This window comes from Anabrus simplex, chromosome 7 (genome assembly GCF_040414725.1).
Source record: "Anabrus simplex isolate iqAnaSimp1 chromosome 7, ASM4041472v1, whole genome shotgun sequence".
In the NCBI taxonomy this organism is placed as follows: domain Eukaryota; kingdom Metazoa; phylum Arthropoda; class Insecta; order Orthoptera; family Tettigoniidae; genus Anabrus; species Anabrus simplex.
In genome coordinates, this window is record NC_090271.1 from 338309796 (window position 1) to 338329797 (window position 20002).

General features: G+C 38.6%; 1 protein-coding gene across 1 annotated transcript in view; it reads right to left on the bottom strand.

The window, feature by feature from the left end:
• LOC136877626 (protein regulator of cytokinesis 1) overlaps positions 1 to 20002 on the bottom strand; it is a 367851-nt gene that overhangs the window by 186776 nt on the left and 161073 nt on the right. Inside the window, exon 6 of the mRNA XM_067151812.2 lies at positions 8169 to 8324. Within this exon, the coding sequence (XP_067007913.2) occupies positions 8169 to 8324 (156 nt within the window). The remainder of the gene's footprint in view (positions 1 to 8168; positions 8325 to 20002) is intronic.

The window sequence follows — 20002 nt, forward strand, 5'->3', positions numbered from 1 at the left end:
TCATAAACTCCTCAAGTACCATGAAAGAGAACCTCGTGGTGCGTCAAGCGAGCTCTTAATGGTACCAAATTCTGAATCACTGAATCTGATGTCCACAAGGAAGGAAGTATTGCGTAAAGCACGGAACTTCTGGCTGCAATATCGTTCATTTCGAAGACTGGAAAAAGCTGGAAATTAGTTCACCTAATGAAATGAACTTGCACACGAGGCGGTTAGCAGTAGCGGCTCGTGGTTGTAAAGTATGGTGAAGAGCTATAACCCGTTCAGTTTTGAGCGACAGATTTAGGAACTACGTGTTGTATTTGGTTGTCTTGTACTCGTACCTCGTACCCGTGATTGGCGGAGGGTCCTGCAAGTGACCAAAAATATATACAAACCGGAGCGCTGTTTAATGTCACAGCGCGGCAACCATGCGGCTGCCCTTGCTGTACAATGCAAAGTAGAGATAAGATCTGACCGGGAGACTAACAATTATTGAAGCACGGCACACCCTCAGGAAGAGCTGGACTTTTTGTCGTGTTTTCATTCACGACGCACAGCTGTTTACTGACACTAGAAACCGAAAAAGTAGTAAAGAAAATATATATTTACATTGTTTTCTTAATAACTGAACTCTATTTTTTGTGTATCAAGTCGATTCTACGATCCCTTAAAGCTGCAAACTTGTCGGTAATGTATTCATAGAATGGTTGGTTGTTCATTAACTGCAGAAGTAGTTCTTTCTGGATAGCAATATTTCCCAAATAAGAAAGTCTCTTCTGAAATTGCATTTCTAAGGTATGTTTTTATACATTTTACGCAAGAAAAGCTTCTTTCCACTGACAGTAGTAGATGAGATAGACAGAATAAGGGAGAACAATTTACAAGTGTCGGTAAAAATGTCTATCTCCGTGAAGCATTTGGAACATCTTTTTTAGTAGAAACATGCCTGTACTTTTCATCGGCAGGCAAAATAGAGTTTGTTTCGTAAGTGATGCATCTTGGGAAACACAGATCCAAAGAAATTTCGCAAGTTCTCAAGAGCGCTAGAAGGAAAGCACGTGTTGTATTCTAAAAATTGTGTGTTATCGGCTAAGCAAACAAATTTAATTTTTTCACAATCGTGAAATCTCTCATCAATTTCCATCAAAATGTTATCCAAAATTTCAAAATATAAAACTCGATATATCTGAACATATTCGTCCTAAGCAAAGCGCATATCCGTCATTTTGCCGGCCTTTTCAAATATAATTAGAAAAAGTTCATCGGTCATCTTGATTCTTAGATTACATGTTCTTAATTTTGATATACAGTAGTTCACATCCAATGACTTCTTTTGCAAAATATCAAAAAGAATCAGTTAAACAAAAAATACCATGAAACCCTACCGCCAGAAAAGTGAATTCAAAACTGTTCATGTCGTGAAGAAAGCCTCTGGCAAGTAGAATACATTTGTCACTGGACTCTTCACTGGTAACTACATTTTCGAAAACTTCTTTCAGCTTTTCCCAGTCATCCACAATTACTATCAATAACAGAGTTCAACCTCCAGCTGACAGGAGTCACGGTTGGAATGCGTGGCCCCGATACAGCAGAAAAGGCAAGTTCTCGTCGAGTGATGGAAAAAGGATGGTATTCCAGAAATTGATGAAAAAAATATACGACACTTCCATATTGTTTTAAAACTCTGTTGTAAGACCACATTTAATCGGTGCACCTAACAGTGTACAAATACTGCAAGAGGAGATCTCTCTTTCATCTATCTCTGGAGTCCATTTAAATGGCCAGACATCACACTACATCATTGCAACACTGACCTTCTAATTTGTGCTTGTAATAGAATGGTCCCAAAATTGTGTCCAATAAAGCAAACTATGCATCTGAGGATCTGTCAGAACTTACATCATGGAAACCTAAGAAACTTTCCACTAGAGTTCGATCAGCATTAACAAACCTCACAATTACAGAACACAGACACCTGTGCGTTATCTGTCACATTGTCCACCTGAACAAGAAAAAGAAAAAAAAAAGAATCAGCACTCGTCAATTCTGATTTTACGAAATCATCGATGTATTCTAAAATGCACTTGATTAACTCATTTTATATACTCTGATTCGCCACTAAACACACTTTTTATCTTAGAATACTGGTTTTGTATTTCTGCAGGGCTCCTTGATACCGGCAATATTAGGAATTCCTTAAAATTACCGCGATTTATTGAATTTAATGTTTCGTCATGACCACGAAAAGCTAGTCCTTGCTTAAATAGAGCACTGCATCAATTACCAACTGAAGGAAAAGAATATTTAAACGTACATTTTCAATGAACTATACAATATACAGATATTTTGTTTTCTTTCCAAAGTCTTCAAATCTAGGTGGCATTTTATATGTTCTGCAGAGTCCGAGTACTTATGTAAAGAACGTGTAATGGTCAAAAGGGCTGAATATCCTTCTCTATTCCAAACATATTTTTATTGATAAAAAGCAAGCAGGGCCAACAAAACAACTTCTGTAGAACTGGAGAGGAGTACAACCATGGAAATTCCTTCAGCAACGATCATTTCAAACTAAGACTGTAAAAGTTACTGGAATGTTTCACTTTTTGTAGCACAAATTTGCAGTGACTCAGTAGGGCAACCAAAATGTACAACTTCATTCCGATCTTCGTTTCTCCAAAGTGAAGATCGTGCTTCTAACAAAATACACACTATGTCAAACAGGATACATGTTTAAATAAAACAGCACAACACTATGAATGAACCACGATGCGTAAGTACTCGTACTTCACACAGGATGACGCAGGGAAGACGAAATACTCCGATCTTCCAACAACTTCACTTGCACATTTTGCTATGAGTAAAGCACGCGGGTGACGTCATGGTTGTCATGGCAACCGCCAAGGCCAAGCGCTACGAGAAAGCACTTCGGATGTTGACTTCGCCCTCAACGGGCGACTTGAACGCAGTCTACAGTGTGACGGCAGTAGTGCCAGACCTGTAGCTTACATCATTTCTAACAGAACAAAGATGGCCGAGGCCACCATAGCTCTATTGGTAGAGCAACCGATGCGAAATTGGGAGGTTGTGGGTTCAGATCCCACTGGTGTCCCGTTGGCCATTTTTGTTCTGTACCTAACATCTCTTCAACACGTACTGAGTGTACGTAACATGACCTAATAGGTTGAAAGTCTGTTTCGATTACAATACGGTCGTGAAAATTCAATATTCATTGACTTTGGAGCTTACTACATTCGTACAGGGAATGTACGTCAACTCCAGGTTACATTAGAAGATAACAGCAGACGGCTCCCGATTTCAGCTCATTGGTTTTTCCAGGAATTTCAAGTTTAACAGCGGTGTGTGCAAACAATAGGTAATTACCAGCATCAGACATGTTATGCATTAATAACATGAAGAAGAATATAATCAGCAGCGATATATTTCACTTTGAGTTCATGCCAATAGCTTTCTTTGTTTAGATTAAATTTTCTTTTTTGATTGTAACAACACATCTCACTGGGTATATATTTTTGTGTTAAAGTAACAGCAATGCTTGTTCATTGTGACATAAATTACAGTTATAAACTCAGTTTTATTTTACTTACAATAAGTGATTCTATTTTCAAGTACAATCCCCAATTGTGGAAATACAACTGTAATCTACCTTTGTCCTGATCCATATTCCTGTATATTGCCAGATGTGTGAGTTTATCACCTCACGCCTTGAGATAATTGAGATAAGATGCATGCTCTCAAAATTTTGTTGTTTCTTGCAACTAATGGCGCTCAACAAATGTATTGTGTAGAATGTATTGTGTGAAGGAGATTAATGTGTTAAGAGTAGTGGTAGGAGTAGCCACAACGTGGCGCTCGAACCCACGATGCTGAGATTAAGAGTTTCATGCTCTACAGACTGAGCTGGAAAATATACTCATTGGAAAGAACTCTTTTAATCTGTTGCGCCATTTGAGATATATAAATACTGGCACCTTTTGAAAGGTGCTGTACTTAACTGAGTGAACCTGCCGAATGTTTTAATTTATTTTTTTGTGACTTGATGCTCACGGAATAATGTCGTGCCAACAACTCGGCCTGGACTGCTTATGTATGTACCCGTTCTTTATCCTTTTTATTTGGATTAATTTCCTATCCCTCTACCTTAATTTCATAATTTGTATAAACCCTTATTTCATTTATTTTGAATATTATTACTTACAGATTTAGTTATGCCTGCTGTCATTTCTTGATGGATACAGTACTTACCATCCATCTCTTGGCACAGGCCAGAGTAAAATGCAGCTTCCACCGAACTCCCAGTCAACATCCATGGCTGTGACAATATGGAAGTTGCTGGTGTATGGATAGTGCTGAGTAATGACATTCAGAGCATGTCTAGTGCATCTGAGTGTTATGAAAGGTGCTGCTCATAGGGTCAGTCGTGCTGCAGTAGTACTTTCTGACCCAGTGAGGAAAGCAATGGCAAACTACCTCACTCCTCATCTTGCCTAGTACGCCTCATTTTGGTGCTGCCATTGGTTTTTGGGGTTTCCTTATAACCGCATAACCTTTGGTGGTGCTATTTGAGGATCCAACCAGCCTCTGGGCTGATGACCTAACAGACAGACAGACATAGATTTAGTCTCTACTTGTCAAGAGGCTCGTTTCCAGTTTAAGGCTGTTTGCATTTAGACGTTTCCTAGTCGCGATCTACGCCTCAACCTTCGTTTTGTATTTATTGCTACTGGGATTGTTTCCGCGATGCAAGGGGGTGTGGCTCAGAAGTGGGTTTATAAAAATGTTGAAATTTGGTGAGAAGGTACAATCTATTATCCTAAAACACCAGGAATACCATGTTTAACAAAATTATGTTTGTTCGAATTTACACACAAAGCTAAAGTTAAACGCAAACATCTCGAAACCAACTTTTGGCGCTTGGTCTAATGATGCATAACGGCATCCAATTTCCGGTAGTTCAAAACCATACACTAGCATCAATAGATTAACACTCAAGATGAAAGCCAGCTACAGGGTGGCACATGATAAGTCACCTGATTTGTTCCATGAATAACACATTTGTTGCTGACAAGATTTGTAATTTATTGATGTAGACGTAAAGAATACAGCTTGGAAATACAACCTAATGAATGACATATTCAATATGACTGCCGTTTTGTTTTACAACTTCAAGTCGCACATGTGCATTTGTGATGACTCTCCAACACAAATCTTCCGGAATGGCGCGGCATAACTCCACAATGAAGGCCTTAAGCTGCACTACATTTTCGGGTTTTCTGTGGTACACCTTCCCTTGAAGGAACCCCCAAAGGAAGAAGTCGCATGGGTTAATGTCCGGGCTGTGGGGCGGCCACATTCCTCCTCCTCCATAACATTCTGGAAATCTGTTTGACAATACCCTAAGGCCAAGTCTTTCATGTAGGAAATCAAACAACGTTGGCAGTATGGGGGCATGCTCCATCCTGCATTAACCATTGTGTCTGCAATGGAAGACCTGTGACCATGAGTTGAAGAAAGAACTGGTTTCGCAGCATGTCTAAATAGCGTTCAACGATTACTGTAGCATCGAAGAAAAACTGTTCGATGATTCCATGGCTTGACATCGCGACCCACACGCACAGTTTCTTCCCGTAGATGTCTTCTATGTGGATTATTCGCAGAGGTTCACATGCCCAAAATCGAATGTTCTGTTTGTTCACAGCACTGTTCTCATAAAAGTAAGCTTCGTCCGAAAACCATGTGTTGTGTAGCACCGCCTCTTGGTATGGCTCTATTGCCCACCTTGCAAACTGCAGTCTCCGCTCCTTATCTCTCACAGCAAGCTTATGCTTCACAGTCATCTTATATGGAGACAAGCGAAGCTCGGATTGAAAAACACTTTGTACAGATCGGCGTAAAATTCCGAACTTGGCACTGGCTCTTCTTGTTGATTTTCTCGGACTACGAGTCAAAGCCACTTGAACTGCTTCAATGTTTTGCGGCGAATGTACGGTACATGCATGTGGCCGCTTACACTCCACAACAGATCCAGTACCTGAAAATTTGTGATGTAATCTCCGTATTTTCTGTGGGCTGGAAACCCACCGGTTGCCGAAATGAGCATGAAACCGTCTCTGTGCCAATGTAACACTGTTTGTCGCCGCGAACAGTAACATTCTTTTGTGCGATGGTCAACCGTCCTTTGTCCGCCATCGTGGTAAATGGAAATGGAGGGCTCAAAACAGAAGCGATGAATTCGTAACGACATATGGAGTAATGTCCATGAACTGCACGAAATTGAGCGCACAATTTGAAAGCTATTGCCCCAATAGTATACTTGTAGGATCAAAATTAAATCTGGTGACTTATCGTGCACCACCCTGTATTTCAATTTTCTACATAATTCTTGAATTCCTGGCAATTAATGGTTTACTCTACATATTCTTATTCTAAAAATTAGCACCATAGCTATGCTCCTTAGAGATCTGAACATTTCCCAATGGCTCCTAAACGGAACCAGATTAGGGTAAATTCTAAGAAGTATGTAAAAATTGTTTACATTTCTAAATAATAAGTGGAGATAAAGCTGGACAGAGATCTAATCCCTGGAATTGACTTAACAACATCCGATAAAACAATTCCATTTTCTTTTGAGAGGCATCAATTTCCAATTCGCTTGACATTTTCCATCACAATAAATCTCAAGGGAAATCAGCCAGTTTCCAGCCATGTTGCAATGTCAAGAGAGCCAAGTGACTGAGAAGTTTGAGTCACACAGTTATCAGCTTACATACCTGCCAACTTTACAAAACCAAAAATCAGGAGATTGATATGAAATACATACATACATTATCGTTAAAGACTTATGCCTTTCAGCGTTCAGTCTGATATGAAAATCGGGAAAAATCTGAAGAAATCAGGAGATACAATTGGTCAAAATTGCTTATTCTGCATGTCTTGCACAATATAGTCCTAACAAAACCCCTAGAAATGTCACTAGTCTTGATCATTGTAATTTTGTCACTAAATTACTTTAAAAGGACTCCATATGTATCGCCTAGTCTCTAGAATCGACAAGACTGATGTGAACTGAGAGCGAACACGAAAGTGACATGCGAGAATGAGAATCTATATACGTGTCGTGATATATAGGTTTCAATAAACATTGCACATTCGCGTATCGCATTTATAAACGTCGATATTTCGTTTGAAAGCGGCCAAAGACCGAAGGACTTCTGGCCACTGGCGCAAAAAAGCTGCAAGGGCAGGATTTGAAAACAAATGTTTGAAGTTAACAAAAAAATAACCTAAAATCAGGAGAAATAATAGAATAATCGGGAGGCGGGAGAAACTGTCGATAATTGGGAGTCTCCCGCCTAAATCGGGAAAGTTAGCAGGTATGAGCTTGGGTTCGAACCCCACTGCCGGCAGCCCTGCGCTTTCTCATTTTCACGCAAGGCAAATGCTGGGGCTGTACCAAAGTCGCTTCCTTCCCCATTCTTAGCCGTTTCCTATTCCATCATTGCCGTAAGACCTACCTTTGTCGGCGCCATGTAAAGAAAATTGTAAAAAATTAAGTACAAAGAAATCCCTTAATATTTACCCCATTGACTGTCAGCTAGTAGTAATACTAGATCAAAATTAACTACTGTAGTTTCTACTAACTGTTTACTTCGTATTTCTGGACAGACTCACCTTACTTCATTTCAGGGCAACAGTTACCATTGTTTTTATAATTTGTATTTTTTACTGTTCTAAGATTGAATAACTAGTACTATATTGTCAAAGTCAAACTGTGTGACAAACCAAGATGCTTTCTTCCTCGTATATATTCTTGGCCCTTTTTTTTCTTTCTTCTTTTTAGTTCATCACCAGCATATATTATCCACCTTTCATTTCCATTTATGGTTTACATTAAACATTTCTCTGGTGTTCTCAATAAGTTTGCTGCTTTATTTCCTATCTATACGTAACCAGATAAAACAAAAGCAAGTTTGAGGCAGAAATATGAAGTGAACATAATGTCATCAATACAGAACTTAGAAGGGAAATTAGCATACAGTGTTAAAAATAATAGTATCTAAATCTAAATTCACAGCAATGTGTTCATTAGTTGGGCTGAATGCTCTTAGTATGCACAGAGCACTTTATGAGAAGTGAAAATAAAATATACGCAGATATCACACCCTCACCTTTAGACGACTCATATTGTCCTTGTTGAGAATAAAGTTGGAATCTGCGTCGTAAACAACCTTCTTTTCAAAGTCAGTCTCGGGCTGTAATTCCAACTCATTCAAAATCGACAAAATTTTGCTTTTTGTTTCCATCAGAATTCGGGTCAGACGATCCTGGAAAAGAGAACCAAGTTAATCAACACATGAAACAAAATTCTACAACTTCCATTCATCTTCATTATACTCTTATGACAGCTGCCTCTCCGCACACTTCTCAGTCCTGTTTACCTAGTAAGGGGTCCAGTATGAGGCAAAAGGAAATTACATGGCATGTTCTTACAGCTAGATGCCCTTCTTAATGCAGACCTCAACTGATAGAGATTCAAGATGGCGCCAACTGCTGCTGTTGTGTGAAACGCCTCTCCAGTAAACCACGTTAATTAGCAAGATTAACAGCCAACAAGTGCCATTTATGACTTTCTCAGTGTAACTAAACTGTCATTGACCTGAAGCATCTTTCAGTATGTCCGCTAAAGAAGCCATTCGTCGTGTAGCGTCTATTGAAGATGTTATGAAGGACTTCCAAGGCCGCTTGGAACACGTCACAAGCTGCACCTGCCACGGGGATGAGCTGCAGCGGCTAAAGGCCGAGTTCTCTCAGTTCCAAGAAAAGGTGTCTAGTGAGCTGAAAGACATAACAAAAAAACTGGAATTTACTGAACAGCGCCTCGAACAACAGGCCGAACTGCTTGATGAAGCTGAACAGTACAGCCGGCGGAACTGCTTAGTGCTGCATGGTATTCCAGAGGAGCCGGCAAAGAACGTTTACGATAAAGTTATCAACACGATGAAGGGCAAGTTAAATGTAGATATAACTGTCTGATACAGATCGTTGCCATCGTTTAGGAGTGCTAAAACGAACCACAGCTCAGGTTGTTGCTTCGGGTAAGCGCCCTATAATTATAAAATTCGTGCGTTATCATGACCGGGACAGAGTTTGGAGGGCCAAGCGGCTGTTAAAAGGAACTGGCCTTCTACTGACTGAATCCCTGACAGGTATCAGAAAAACTATTCTAAACAGGGCACGTGATCACTTCGGACTCCGACGGGTGTGGACACAGGACGGCCGCATTGTTGTTTTGAAAGACAATGGACAGAAAATGTTTGTTAGCAGCATGGCACAATTAATAAGCCTTATGTGAGCGACGAGATTGACTAGGAAAAACAATGAGTGATATAATAGCGTATAATGTTTGTGTATTTGAATGTGATTGTGTGTGCGAGAGTGATTGTGTAAATATTTCTGGAGGTGCTTATGAAACAACTAGGGTGAGTAGTTTGAATTTTTCTGTTGACAATGGCTAACGTAAATGAGTCAATTATTTATACCGAACAGCATGTCCGTGATGTCATTGACCCTATCCCTCTTCATTGTCGTCCGCCTTCAACCTTACCTTCCCCTTCACCAGCCGTGGCAGGAAACATTCTTAAGGAAAGGTTAGCTCCCCACCAACAATATTTTCAGTGTTGTCGTATCAATGCACAATCGCTTCTTTGTCACTTCGACGAAATACAGGCTCTGTTTAGTAACAGTAACTTGCATTGTATTTGTGTAACAGAGACATGGTTACAGCAGACACTCAAATCTGATCTCGTAAAGCTGAATAACATGACGTAACATCGCCTAGATCGTTTAAATCGTGTACGGGGCGGTTGCGCTATATATTGCCGTAGCGACCTAAAAAGTAAAATAATTATGACCTCAGATCCTAAGACTCCATTTTGACCTGAATTCATGTTTGTTGAACTCTTGGTTAATAATCAAAAACGACTGATCGGAGTGGTATACAAGGCACCGGACATACGACATATCTGACCTAGAAGTGGCATTATCGAAGTTAACTCCGCTGTACGAAAATATAATCATTCTTGGTGACTTCAATGCTAATCTCCTAGTTACGAGTAACGAATCAACATACTTACAAAACTTATTCCATGGCATGGATTACAATATACTGACACTAGATGCAACTAACCATGTTCACAGAATAAACCACACGTCTCGCACACTGATTGACCTTATTATAACAAACAATCCGCAGAAAGTGGTAAAACATGGACAGCTTGCTGTACCAGGTATTTCGACCCACGATCTCATATACTTATGTTACTCTCTCAAGGCACCAAAGTACAAAACCAGGTACATAATGCGAAGGGACTTCAAGCATTTTAATACTGAGATAATATGAAATGAAGCATATCAATTGCCGTGGAATGACATTCTACTGACTAATGACATTGATAAGGTTGACAGACTGAACTCTTTAATATTGGGGCTGTTTGACAAACACGCTCCGAAGAAGCAAATTCGAGTTTCTCACCCTTCGTCTCCTTGGCTAACAAATGAAATTAAGCCGGTCATGGCAAATCGTGATGCTTGGTATAGGCGATTTAAGCGAACTGAAAGCACTAGCGATTTCGAAAATTACCGTATTCTTCGAAATCAAGTTAAGAAATTAATTTGTAACAGCAAGTATAAATATACTGAAGAGATAACAGACGAAGTTCAGCACTAATATGGAAACATTTGCATCAGATGGGTATAGGTCGCAGCCTGACCATGCAGACACCCAGTATACCACTTGATGATCTAAATTCTCATTTTACGAAAGCAGCATACACTAATGATATTACTGACAATAATGACTATGATGCTAACTATACTAATAATGATAATAGTAATAATAATCATCATTGACCAGTTGATGACCTAACTGATGATGATATTAACACCATAAATGTTCATTCCCGAGTAAATCGAGTAAAATTCACTTTCAAAAAAGTTGGTGCGAACGATGTGAAGCGTATAATTTACTCCCTCAAGTCAGATGCTCTGGGTAATGACGACATACCATTATCTTTCATAAAAAATATTACTGGTGCCATATTACCTATTCTGATGCATATATTTAATCATTGCCTCGTACAGGGAGTATTCCCAACTGTGTGGAAGCATGGTATCGCCATTCCTACTCCTAAGAAGAATTCTCCTAGTTTACCATCAGATTATCGCCCTATATCCAATCTCCCACCCCTTTCCAAAGTACTAGAACGCTTGGTACACAAACAAGTCCTCACTTACTTGACTAACTTCTCATTGCTTGACCCCTACCAATCTGGTTTCAAGAAAGGACACAGCACAACGACTGCCCTACTGAAAGTAACTGATGATATCCGACAGGCAATGAACACTCGACAAGTGACTGTACTGGTTCTACTTGTTTTTTCTAGTGCTTTTGATACTGTTGTTCCTCAACTGCTACTTTCAAAATTGGATTCATTAAATTTCAGCAAGACGGCAATAAACTTTTTCAGTTCGTACCTCAAAAATCGTCGTCAGTGTGTCAAAGTAAATAATAGTAGATCTGAGTGGCTTAACAAACCCCTCGGTGTCCCCCAAGGGTCTGTACTTGGACCATTGCTGTTTGCAATTTACTTACATGATGTTGCCAAATCGATTACACATTGCAAGTATCATCTTTATGCTGATGATCGGCAGATCTACTAACACTCAAGAACTGATAAAATTCAGAGTGTTGCAGAAAAAGTTAATGCTGATTAAAGTCTCATAAGTAATTTTGCATTGAGTAACAATCTCAAAACTAATCCTCTTAAAACACAAGCAATAATCATTGGTACTTCGAAAAACTTACACGTCTTAAAACAATACGAAATTCCTCCTGTAGCACTAAACAATACCATTATTCCATTTTGTGAAACAGTTATGAATCTTGGTGTGGCTATAAGCGAAACATTGAACTGGTCGCAACATGTGACGAAAGTGTGCCAAAAGGTATATCAAAGCCTGCATCCTCTGAAGCGGTTTAAAAATATATTTCCTTGGTCCTTGAAAATAAAGCTCATTCACTCACTCTTGTTTCCAATTCTTGAATACTGTGATACAGTTTTTATTGATATCAATAACGAGGAAAGCATGAGACTGCAATGTGCCCAAAATGCATGCATCAGGTATGCATTCGACATACAACCACACGCCCATGTATCCCCATTCTATACACAATTATCTTGGTTACGACTGAATGGCAGACGTAGACTCCATGCAACTACTTTGGTGTATCAAGTGCTTTCTGAAAACACTCCTTACCTATCCACCAGATTTCGCTACCTTAGTTCCCTACACCTGTTCAATACCCGGTCAGGCTGTACGCTAGAAATTCCTGAGAATCGAACCGCGACCTACAACAGATCGTTCACGATCACCACCACGAGCTGGTGGAATGAACTCCCCAATGACATCAGAGAAGCTAAATCTAAGACAAAATTTAAAATCCTTTGCCAGCATCATCTTTTAAGCACTTCCAGTCTTTCTTGAGTGTGAATGGGATGCATGAATGAGAGTGAATATGGTTGTTTATTGCTATGTGTTCCTGTATATAATTTAGTTATACTTTACTCACCTTAGTTTAGTTAGTGATACTTTAGTTGCTTTAGTTATACTTGAGGTTGTAAAAAATTCATATGTTTAAATTTTATGTAAAAATTACATTGTATATACATGAAGTGGTTAAGTGTAAGAAAGGGCCGGGAGCCCTAACTTCGCCACAAAGACGCTTTAATAATAATAATAATAATAATAATAATAATAATAATGTGTTAACAAAAATAAAATGAACAATAGTCAATGAAACTACTGTACGTAATGAAGTGGGAGGAATCAGCTGTGGCCTATGAATAGGAACTATCCCAGTATTTACCTGGATATGAAAATTGGAAACCACAGAAAACCAGTCTCAGGACAGCCAACGATATGGTTCAAACCCACACAAGTCCCAAATGTAAAGCTCTGCTCCATAGCCGTGACATGTGACTACTCCGCTTGATCCACGCCTCTTGCAAATTAAATCTTAAAAACCGAGCCTAACCACCTCCACCTTGGTGTCCCTCTATTTCTTTTAACCTCCAGGACCCATCCATTATCCACCTAGATCACATATCTTCCTCCATTCGCATCACTGGATCCAATCACCGAAGCCGGTTTTACACACAAAGCTTCATCTATCGAGCCTTTGACGGAAATATGAGACCATGGTGCATTCCCATGACTCGCCAACTTCTCAGGATCTTGTTGAGAGTCCTTTGTGTGCATTTCACAAGCACACCTAGTTATATTCCAGTTAGAGTTCTCATCATGTTGTCGACTTTTGCAGAAGGGTTCGAAGATTGCAAAATTGGAGTATGTTAGAAATGACTGGACATTTCAACTTTCTAGTATGTGTATGTTGGGTATTCAGCCCGAAGGCTGGTTTGATCCTCTGCACCTCCACCAACAGTTGTCATAAATAGCCTAGGTGTCACTAAAGAGGCGTACTAGGGAAATGAGTGAGGTAGTTTCCTGTTGCTTTCCTCACTTTTTAGTAGAGGTTCAGAATAATATTCTGATGAATGTAGTAATGATAACGATTCTGAAAATCATAAAAACATGGACAAATATTGTGTGAAGAAGAACAGACAGGGCTAGAGAGAAATGTTGCTAGTAACATATCACGAAACTTGTTCTAACAAAATGCGGAAATGCTGATTCAAATCATGATTTACTTCCTGGGAGGTTCAGATAAATATTTTTCAATTATCTGTGGGATGGGAATTTCATGAGCTTGTAGTAAAGCAGACTAATATTTATGCTAAAAAAGGTAAACGTGTGACCTCATCCCAAGGATGGTGCAGCTCTCTTCAGGCACAACCCTAATGGAGAAGAGCTGCATGTACCATATGAACCACATACCAGGCCACCTGCCATTCTGAAATTTCCAGCAGTACCAGGAATCGAACCCGAGCCCCGAGGATGGCAGCTAATGACACTAACTATTATGCTACAGAGGCGGACATATTCATGCTGAATATTTACAAAGAAAAACTGGCACTCTTTATACTACCTGGCAAAACATTATGATGACTAAGAAGGAGGTTCGCAAAGTGTTTTGTGTGCAGTGTAGTGTCGGATGGAGCTGAAACATGGGCATTAAGGGGAAAAAAGTATTTGGAAAGTTTTGAAATATGGTTGTGGAGAAGAATTGAAAAAACTGAAGTGGACAGATAAAGTGAGAAATGCTGATGTGCTAAGAAAAGTAGGAGAGAAGAGACACCTGATGAGAACGATAAGAGGAAAATATCCTGGTTAGGTCACATACTACATAGAAATTATCTTCAACAGAAGGTGATGACAGGAAAAATAGAGGGAAAAAAAGGAAGAGGATGAAGAAGGTTTGGAATGTTAAAAGATGTCAAACAAGGAAAACAAGGAAGAAGCTATAAACAACTGAAGCAAGATGCTCAGGACAGAGAATGATGGAGGCTGTTCAGTTGATACCTGTCTCAAGATAGATTCACAGAAGATAAGGACATATGTGGTAGTCTAATTTATATGGGTTTTATTGATTTACCTGAAAGTGACGATTACTTCCTAGGATAATTTTGCGTTTGCGTGTTGGTAAGGCAGGCAATGGCGCTAAAATGATTTGGGAAACTTGGGCAGTATTTAGATTCAAAAGTAGGGCGAGTGCATATTTACAGTATATGCAACAATATTTAGAAATGAAATATAAAATAAAGTACATTCACAACTTTATTCATTTGACTTTTATGTTATATTTGAATCGTGAAATTTATGGTGCTGCATTTACTGAGATTTAAATGCTCATCAGGAAAACTAATTCTGGCTGGGCAGCCTGCTATTAAGACCAAGTCATCAGCACAGGCCTAACTGCTTAAGACGTTTCCACTGAACTGAATCACTCCCTGCCATTTTATACATTTCAGTGAATGATGTCTGCTATGAACAAAGGTGAAAGATCATTTAATGCCTACAATTAATCTGAACCAAGAACTCATTCTATCATCAATTCACTGCAGCACGATTGTAAACAAAAATGCCTATGACTGCCTGCAAATAACCTACACTGTTTACATTGTTGCCTTCCACAGATATGAGACTTAATTGGTACCAGATATGGGTTGATGACTAATACCTCAACTGTTTAGTGCAATTAATTATATTTCTATCCGTTCTCAATAATCAAAACCCATATTCATCCGTAAGCACAAACAACGTGCCTGGCAACCGTGTTTGGCAAGTCGTGAAGAGGATATGTTCCGACACACTGGCTAACCGGTTGGAAGTTTTTTCTTTTCTTTTTTTTTAAATCTTCAGAATGTTGGCCAGCAAGGTAGGAGAGGTGGTAGTATTGAACTGGATTGCATGCCAATAGCCCGGATTAAATTCAAACTCTTTTTGCAGTGGTTATATCAAGTGAGGGCATGCGGCGCTGTAGATTGTGATCTGTCCGTCGGGTAGACGTAAAGCCTTCAGCAGAACCTTTGGCGCTATTAGATAGATAAATGTCTCTCTTGCACTAAAACAATTATTATACGTTAGAGTTATAATTAAATATTCTTTTCTTAATAATTCATGAAAAAAGATCAATTTATAAATTAAAAATTATACAATTTATAAGTAATTATCGAAATGAAGAAATCCTGATATCACAGTGCGGCTCTTATTATTAATGTAGATGAAAATATAAGTAATTCCTAGTTTATTAGGACAATTTCTCTTTGGAATATTGTACAAGTGTTTCCTTGACGACTGCTTTCTATTGTAGAAATAATTTATATATTTTCTCTTGAGTTATTTATTTGTTTGTTTTAATCTTGTCAATCTTATGTTAATTTTAAGGACACTTCCTCTAAAGCATTACTTTGTCAATTTTATATATTTTTCATCTAAACAGTGTTATGTGGCTGAAGATGTTAATATACGAAACATGTACCACTTTTGACCATTAAAAATTGCCTTAAGCAATCATTGTATCGACTAGGTGGAAAATAAATACTTAATTGTGAATCTATTGAAGTGCGATACGGACCATGAAGCTGATTATGTAATATCAAACACAACTCAGCCACACCAACAACAGTAAGTACATATTCAAATTAACACACACAACCCTTAGACATTCCTCCAACATATCACTCATAGCTCAATCTTATCTTTCACAGATAAATATAACTTCCCTGCACAGCTACAAATGGGAAAGGAGCCACTACTTTGAACCCAATGTTACTAAAATTTTATGGACGCCACAGGACATGTTTTGATTTTAAGATAGGCGACACACACAGCAGAGGTGTACATATTTTAGCCTAACTCCATCCATATGTCTGGCACCTTTTTAAAATTGGAAAGTGTTTTATTCTATGTATATACATGAATACAATATCTTTTACTCATACAATTTTACAAGCAAACCACATCATTTAAACTCCAGGAACAGCACCTGAGTACACAACTGTAAGTAAGACTCGAACACGGGAATCAGCCGATGAATTGAACAACAAGCAAGTCACAAACGTTGATGTGCATGAAGTGCTCTTATATATTGTATTCATCTTGTACATACATGTATATAAAACTTAGTTTTAAGTAGAGATATGTTTTATAAACTAATTTTAAGACCTTAAACATACCATTTTAGACATACAATTACATTGTTGCACATAATGACATATACGCCAGTTCACGTTACGATATGCCCCATTTCAATGTGACCAAAGGTTTATCATCATATGACATTCCTTTGACAATACAATCTTAATAATCATAGCTTCATCATATAGATATGTATGTATGGTTCAGCTGAAGATGACCTTATGTAAAGGGTCAAAACCGGTCCTGTAGCATATTAAGTGCAATAAACAAGTATTGATAGGTGGAAATCCTAATTACTGTCAGTCTTATCCAAGATTGAACATAACCTGGAATTCCCAACAAATAGGTAAGGCGAATTCTCGATTATAGCTTATACCTTGTACCGTACACGATTAGGTACGATTTGTTAATGAAGAACTAAGGAATGCTGCATATTTTTTTAGTGAAATGCACAATTTCTTTCGTGGTTATTGAACAAGTGACAGGCATACCGGTAACCAAATAAGAAAAGGTAGGTTAGGCCTTGTTCTCGTATTTTAGTATAGGCCTTTACAACTCTGTTCATGGTTTATCTTATAACACCGTCCGAAATGTAAATATTCCTGATATGAATACCGTATATTTACCATCAATTTAAACGTGTTTTAATTAAGTTACATATTTCTTATTGCAAATTGTGTTATTTTGCTCAATTGCATTCGATTCAATTTTCACGTACTTTTACACGTTAACCGCGAACTGACCTCGTACTAGCATCAGCATACTAACAAAGTAATGTAAAAGGCATTTTTTCTGCAAGTCAAGTTCAGTATCTTTGCTGTATTACAATTACAAGCAGGCCTAATAATTTTCCAACTTTGTGACTAGATGACCGGGCATTACAGTAGGCCTAGACATGACAGTACTAATTTCAATAATTGCTGTAGCAATAAGTAACTTGGTTCTTCTCAGCCAGTGAAGTCAAAGATGCCAACTTTCAAGAAATGCAATTAGTAAATTAATAATGCAGCCGTTAGGGCACCTGGGTGGTTGGGGGTGGGATGGAGACGCGACCCTACATTTTTTCCCCGAGATTTTACTAACTTGCACATCATTGAGAAATCAATGAACAACATACAATTCAAACAGATGTAAGATACTCAAAGACTGGCATATAAACAGTCTATGATTCTTACGTGCCAGAGTAACAGGTATATATCGGAGTGGAGGTTAAAGGATAATTTCTTTTGTTGATTACTGTAGTCGCCCCCTTGGCAGCTTGTTCTTCCTGTTTTGTAAAGGTACACTGGGGACATGCTTTTCTTTTGATATCATGTGCATCCTCTGCACTAACAGAGCACTTAACAGTTCGGTGTTCATATTGGCACGGAATTCAGTCTTGTTCTTCCTCACCAAGCTAAAAACTCTCTCCACTGAAGCATTACTATGGGGTACTAGAAGAATAGCCATCATTAACTTACTCAATGAAGGGTATTTCCTTATACCTGAAACATCAGTGATCTTCGATATTTCGAACCGAAGTCTGTCGGCCCTTTCATCCTTGTCAAAAGGGAATCCATCAAATTGGAAATGACAACTCTGTCTTCAAAGAATCAATTTCTTTTGATGACAGAAGTTTAGGAACCTGGTCAATCATAAATTCTACTGATAACTCTTGGATTGCCTCTGGAAAACATCAGCAAATTCAGCATGCTCAAGAAACTTATCCCTAATCAGACATTTGATGATAATGTACTCGCATGTTTTTGTATAGAATAGTGTCACATCGAAATAAAAGTTTTTCAATGTAGTTTCATGTAGAGTAACTGCCCTTATGTAAGCCCTTGTGTTTACCCCAATTACCAACTCATTGTCACTTTTCTGTAACTTAGCAGAACCAAATTTCACATCAAACAAATTAGTATCGGACTCTGGAACAGAGGATGCTCTCACAAAGCGAACAATAAGGTCACTGAAAAATTCATTTAACTTTGAATGAAGTTTATGAATAAGTGGTGTGTCTTGTTGGAGGAATACATTTAAGGAGTTGAAAAGTGGGAAGAACAGAGCTGAGAAACAAAAGGTAAAAGCTTAGTAGATGGATTTTCAAATTGCTCCTTAACTTTCCGAAATTTAGAGCCTGCCTTGTCAGAATCCGATTCACAGACGAGCATTTTTAAAGGGTTTCACTGTTCTAAGACCCTTGACACACACTGTAGAAGAGATAACCACCTGGTAGAAACATACTTCAAATTTTGTGAGGCTTTTCACCAAAGACTTCCTGGCATACCTTTAAAGCATTTTGCCTCTTTGAACTCTTCAGCAAATAGTAATACATATAATTTAAAAACTGTTCAATATTCACATTTACAAAAGCACTTCACCCCTTTTGAGCAGCTAAGTGCACATGATGACAAGCACAGCCCTGCTCGTGAATATTAGGATTTTCTTTCCAAATAAAGGAGCTCACACCTTATAAAACACCAGTCATTATCACATGCAAAACCTACCCAGTTAACCCACGGAATCCCCCTCTTCTTCACTTCATCATCCAAAATATTGAATATTCCTTTGCCGGTATTGCAAGTAATTGCCGGTATTGTCGTTGGATTCCTGAATTGTAAGAATTATCTTTGAAATCCGCATAGATTCCCATCGAAAAGCATCGCAACTAACGGGCAGCGCTTTTTGTCATTCACATCGTTACAGCCGTAACTCTTACCTCTCCCTCAACTGTAGAAGCCAAAGTTTTAACCAGTGCTCCCATTTTTGTTCTGCACAACGGTACTTCGAAGCTATTTCCGAATCGGGAAACAATTTCTTGAACAAACGTCCCGCATTGTCACTGCATGCTAAAGGCAAGTTGTGTTCAACGAGAAGTCATAAACAAGAACTCCACTAAAATTTCCAAGAATTTAGCAAAAATGGTTAAATTTTTGTTTGTGTCCGTCAGCTTAACTGTATCCGTATGAATTTTTCTAGCCACGAGTTTATGATAGTCGTCTCGCCCACCATGCGCAACTGAAAAATCACGGCTACACACCCTACAAAACACATGTGAAGGAGATTCTGTGGAACGCAATAAACAGGGCCATTCTTACGAGTATTCCTCCCTAAATTTTTGAACTACTTTTGATTTCATACTAGCGTTACTAGTCGCGGTAACGTCACCACACGTACTTTCCTGCACAAATCACCTCATTGTTTATTTCAAACTGTTCACATTTCGTAACACGCGATTAGTATATATCCTAGAAGAGTAATATATGTAAACTTGGCAACCAAAATCGCAATAAATACTTCAAGTCACGCACACAGTATTCACAGTGAAACCGAGTTTACCACCACCACCACTTTGGTGCCAAAA